Source organism: Lupinus angustifolius, unplaced genomic scaffold (assembly GCF_001865875.1).
Source record: "Lupinus angustifolius cultivar Tanjil unplaced genomic scaffold, LupAngTanjil_v1.0 Scaffold_509, whole genome shotgun sequence".
NCBI classification, from domain to species: Eukaryota; Viridiplantae; Streptophyta; class Magnoliopsida; order Fabales; family Fabaceae; genus Lupinus; species Lupinus angustifolius.
Genome location: NW_017727872.1, coordinates 153,830 through 158,479, shown reverse-complemented (window position 1 = coordinate 158,479; position 4,650 = coordinate 153,830). Strand labels below are relative to the sequence as shown.

Sequence of the window (4,650 nt, the reverse complement as noted above, 5' to 3'; positions counted from 1 at the left end):
TCCAACCTATACTCGGTCAAATATGCTTATGACCTTCTCTTTTAGCATCATCAACAACCTTCAACTCGTGATATTAACCATCTTTGTATGCTTTGGAAGTCAAAAGTTCCCTTAAAAGTAAAAGTTTTCGCGTGGAGACTTTTTCAGGATCGGATCCCCACTATTAATGCTCTTCTCAAGAGGGGAGTTTCTATTGCACCTGGAGCGGGAACCTTATGTCCTTTTTGCATGACCAAGATGAAAATTCTCAACATCTTTTCTCCTCATGTAACTTTACTTATTCAGTTTAGCAGCTTATTTATAATTGGTTGAAAATTCACACAACTCTTCCTCTTCAGCCAATTCATCATTTTACCAATCACATGTGCATGATACCACACAGACGTTATTTGAATCATTGGAATATCATTTGGCTCATTACTATTTGGGCTATCTAGAGGTCTAGGAATGACTTTATATTTAATTCAGTGCAACCCACTTTTGAGAAAAATTTTGAGTCTGCTAGGGTTATTTCTTGGCTTTGGATTAATGGGAAGAGGGGCAAAGGTCAGATTACTTTTTTGGACTAGATAGAAAATCCCATTTTTTTGTCTTGATCCTGTGTTGTAACGGCTTTTAGTTTTTTTCTTTTTTTTCTCCTCTTCTTTTTCTCTTGTAATTATTTCTTCTCTTAATAAAATCTTACCTTTTGCTGATAAAAAAAAAGCGTCAAACCTAGAATAATAAACACAAGTTTGCAAGCTCAAACTTAATAGATAAACTCTAGAATCCACTAGAAAGAGAAAACTCTCAAATTTTATTAATGATAATAATATGTTTCACATGGCTACATCCCTAAAAGTGTTTAAATACTAAACAAAAATACTAAAAGATACTGAAAATATAATGAAAAGATACTAAAAAGATAATGAAAAGCTAATTGCTAAAAATATTAAAATGATATTCATTTCCCACGAGCGATTTTGTCTTCAATACATGCAACCAACCTTCCAACATCAATTTTATTCAAAAAAAAATGTTTGATTACCTGAAGCTAATCATCACAAGAGGAAGGTGAATGCAAATGATGTAACATAGTAGGCGATAGAGAGTGAAGGTTAGAGAGTTTGAGAATGTAATAATAGAGATATTGATTGTTAGGAATTGGTTTCTTTTCCTTCAATCAAGTTGCTCGCCCTCAGTTTATTCCTTTCATTTTTATATAATAATAATGGCACTAAGAGCACATTCTGCCTTGATTCTGATTCTTACCATTTACCAAAAAACCATTTATTTTTACTTTAAGTCAAAACCCAATAACAAATCACATCATCATCCTCAAAAAAAAGTCAACCAATTTTCTAATCCTTGGACTCACCCTCTAACACACAATTTCTAGAATTTGGGTGAAGCAAGTGTTTTAAATTATGGTTACAGTCATAATTGCAGTTACGATTATGATTAGTGTGATTGCAGCTATTGTGGTGTGCCTTATTTTGTGAGTAAAAAATTATTTTTGAAATTGATGATGTCTGATGCGATCTGATACGGCTGTGTTCCAACTTAATGCCGTCACCACAACCACAATATTGTTGCCGCATCATATAATCTAATCCGAAATTTGAATCTCTTGGTGAAGCATATATCATACGAGAACAAAATATATAAGCTTCATCTGAAATACTAGAGTTATTATGTGAATTCGTTCTCCCACATGTACCCATAACTGAGAACTAGAGGAACTGCCCTTGCAAGAAGACACCTCTACCACACATAAAACATTTTTTTCTATTCTCATATAATATCTCACTTATCAATCCAACCATTTCTTTCTTCAAGAACAAGTACCAAGCTTGCTATATTAGTTTATTAGCATATGCTACAATGTAAGGATTGTTGTATCAGTGTCATGGTTCCATCATGTCAAACATGTGTCTCATTGCGTATTTAATTACTTTGGAGTTCCAATTGATATCGGAGGGAATGCTCTTGTTCATGTTTGTTTATATTTATATATGCTTATGTTCTTTAATAAGGAAAATATTTTTTTTTTAAATATTCCAAAGTGTTCAGTTTGCTTACATTATTTGTTGAAGTATATTGTTGGACAAAAGATGGATATGAAGTAGTGTTATGTATTTGTTCATATGTTATTGGTGTAAAAGAAAAATACACACATCTAATCCACTGTGAGGGAGACCTATTGGGTGTTCATTCTGTGTGTTTGTATCTTTCTTCTTTTGATAAAGGAAAATTGTATAATAACGAGCACAAGGGGTGCCCACCCAATACAAGAGAGATCAAACAGTTAACTTTGTAGAGAAAAGTCGTATACAAAGTTTTGGATCCATACACCAATTTTCAAAAGATAAAGCATTATTAGAAACAAAAGAAGTGAACCAAATCCAAGATCTAGATTGAATTAGATCAATTAGATGCACATAAGTTGGGGTCTTGTCCAAAAAAATCACTTCATTTCTCATAATCCACACAGACCAAACCACCGTAAACCAAAGCATTCTCCATAATTTTACACATCTACCACCACGAAGCGAATCATGAAGCTTGAAGGAGTGTAAAGTTGAAGAATGATTTATAACAGGGATGAGTAACCAAGAATAAAAATCTCTCCAAATACTTGAAACAAAGTCACAAGATATGAATAGATGGTCAATAGATTCAACATGATTATGGCAGAAAGTGCAAACCAAATCATCCACCTTCACAAGAATATTTCTTTTAAATAATTCATCCTTAGTTGGTAGTCTTCTTTTTATGAGTTTCCAGACAAAACAACAAATATTTGAGGGCAACGGTTAATCTAGCAATTTTTTAACTCTTTATCTATAGGAGAGTGTTAGTGATCCAATTGAGCCAAGTAGGAAGTTTTAACCACATAGTTACCTAAGTTGTCAAGTCCCCATATCCATGTATTAAGAGTATCCCTTTTACAAGAATAATGGTGAATCAAGTCATATAAATTATGAGCCCTAGATTCCTCTCTAATAAACAGACTTCTCATCCACTGAATTTCCCAATGCCAGACATCATCTCTCCAAAAGCGGTTATCCCCCACTGAAGCTTGTTGATTTATAGCAAGACGAAATAATTTAGGAAAAACCATCTTGAGACTCTGATTACCCACCCAAGTATCATGCTAGAAAAGAGTTTGAAGACCAGTACCAATTTCCTTCCAAACATTTTCATCAAACCACCCACCTGTGACCCAGTTACTAGAACCCACTTTTTGAAGGTCCTTCCACCATCTCGAAGCCAAGTCGTTCCTTCGAAGGAACCAATCAGAACCATATTTCAAATAAATTACCTTCAACTAAAAAGATTCCCTATTTTTGAAGCCTACACCATCTCCATTTCCCCAACAGAGCATTATTGAAACAAAGAAGATCCTTAACCCCCAGACCACCTAGCTCCATAGGATTGCAAACTACATCCCAAGCCACCCAAGAAATACATTTACCACCTCTCTTATTCCCCAAAAGAAAGTTGCGGTGCAAGCTAACAATTTTGGTTAAGATATTCTTGGGAGCTTTATAGAGAGACAACATATAAGTAGAAATGTTAGATAAAACATAATTCAGAAGGATTAATCTACCTCCAAAGGATATATGTTTGCATTTCCAAGAAGCAAGCCTCTTGGAAACAACCACAATCATGTACTGCCAAGTAGAAATCCTCCTTGGATTTGCCCTGATAGGAATGTCCAAATAAGTGAAAGGAAGAGAGTCAATCTTGCAAAATAAGAAGTTTATCACTGCTGAAATAGTTGAATCCGACAACCTTATACCAAAACGAGAACTCTTGTTGGAGTTGACCTTCATAACTGAAGCTAACTCAAAACATCTAAGAATTGTCTTTAAGCAAAAAAGGTTTTTATGTGAAGGTTTGCACACAATAATAGTATCATCAACAAATTGTAGATCACAAACTTCTACACCATCTCCACCAATCTTGTAGTCCTCCAATGCACCATTAGACCTGGCCTTTCCAACCAACCCTATAGAACCTTCCGCCACCATGAGGAACAAAAATGGTGTCATTGTGTCTCCCTATCGAATACCTCCTGAGATAGAAAAATGGTCCGCTAGACTACCATTAAACAACACAGACATAAAGGTCGAGGTAAGACAAGCATTTATCCAATTCCCCCATTTTACTGGGAACCCAAAGCGGTAAGCATAAAGTCCAGAAAAGTCCAATCCACTGAGTCATAAGCTTTCTCAAAATCAACTTTAAACAAAAAGCAACCATCCTTATCCTTATTCGCTGAATGGATAACTTCATTAATTATCACATGAGCATCCAAAATATATGTATCATGAATAAAAGCTGATTGAGATAGAGAGATTAATGAACCCATTACACATTTAAGTCTAGCTGCTAGAATCTTTGCAAGAATTTTATACAAAGATCCAACTAGAGAAATCGGTCTGTAATCCTGTATTCTGTCTAGAACCTTCAATTTCGGAATCAAGGTAATGAAAGAAGAGTTCAAACATTTTGGGAGTTTACAATTAGCATGAAATTCTTGAATAAATAGGATAATGTCTTTTTTAACCACCTCCCAAAATTCTTGAAAGAATTTGAAATTAAAACCATCTGGCCTCAGTCTCTTTTCACCAGAACAACTCCAAACCGCCAATTTAATTTCCT

The 4,650-nt window shown here is 34.6% G+C and overlaps 2 protein-coding genes across 2 annotated transcripts in view; both read right to left on the bottom strand.

The window, feature by feature from the left end:
- Positions 1–3,136: 3,136 nt before the first annotated feature.
- LOC109341584 lies at positions 3,137–4,037 on the bottom strand. Its single transcript, XM_019579518.1, has 2 exons — positions 3,361–4,037; positions 3,137–3,263 (listed from the first exon to the last, which is right to left on the bottom strand). Exons 1-2 carry the CDS (start codon positions 4,035–4,037, stop codon positions 3,137–3,139), a joined length of 804 nt encoding a protein of 267 aa, XP_019435063.1.
- A 113-nt stretch (positions 4,038–4,150) lies between these two features.
- Positions 4,151–4,650, bottom strand: part of LOC109341583 — a 6,889-nt gene continuing 6,389 nt past the window's right edge. Inside the window, exon 5 of the mRNA XM_019579516.1 lies at positions 4,151–4,453. Within this exon, the coding sequence (XP_019435061.1) occupies positions 4,151–4,453 (303 nt within the window). The remainder of the gene's footprint in view (positions 4,454–4,650) is intronic.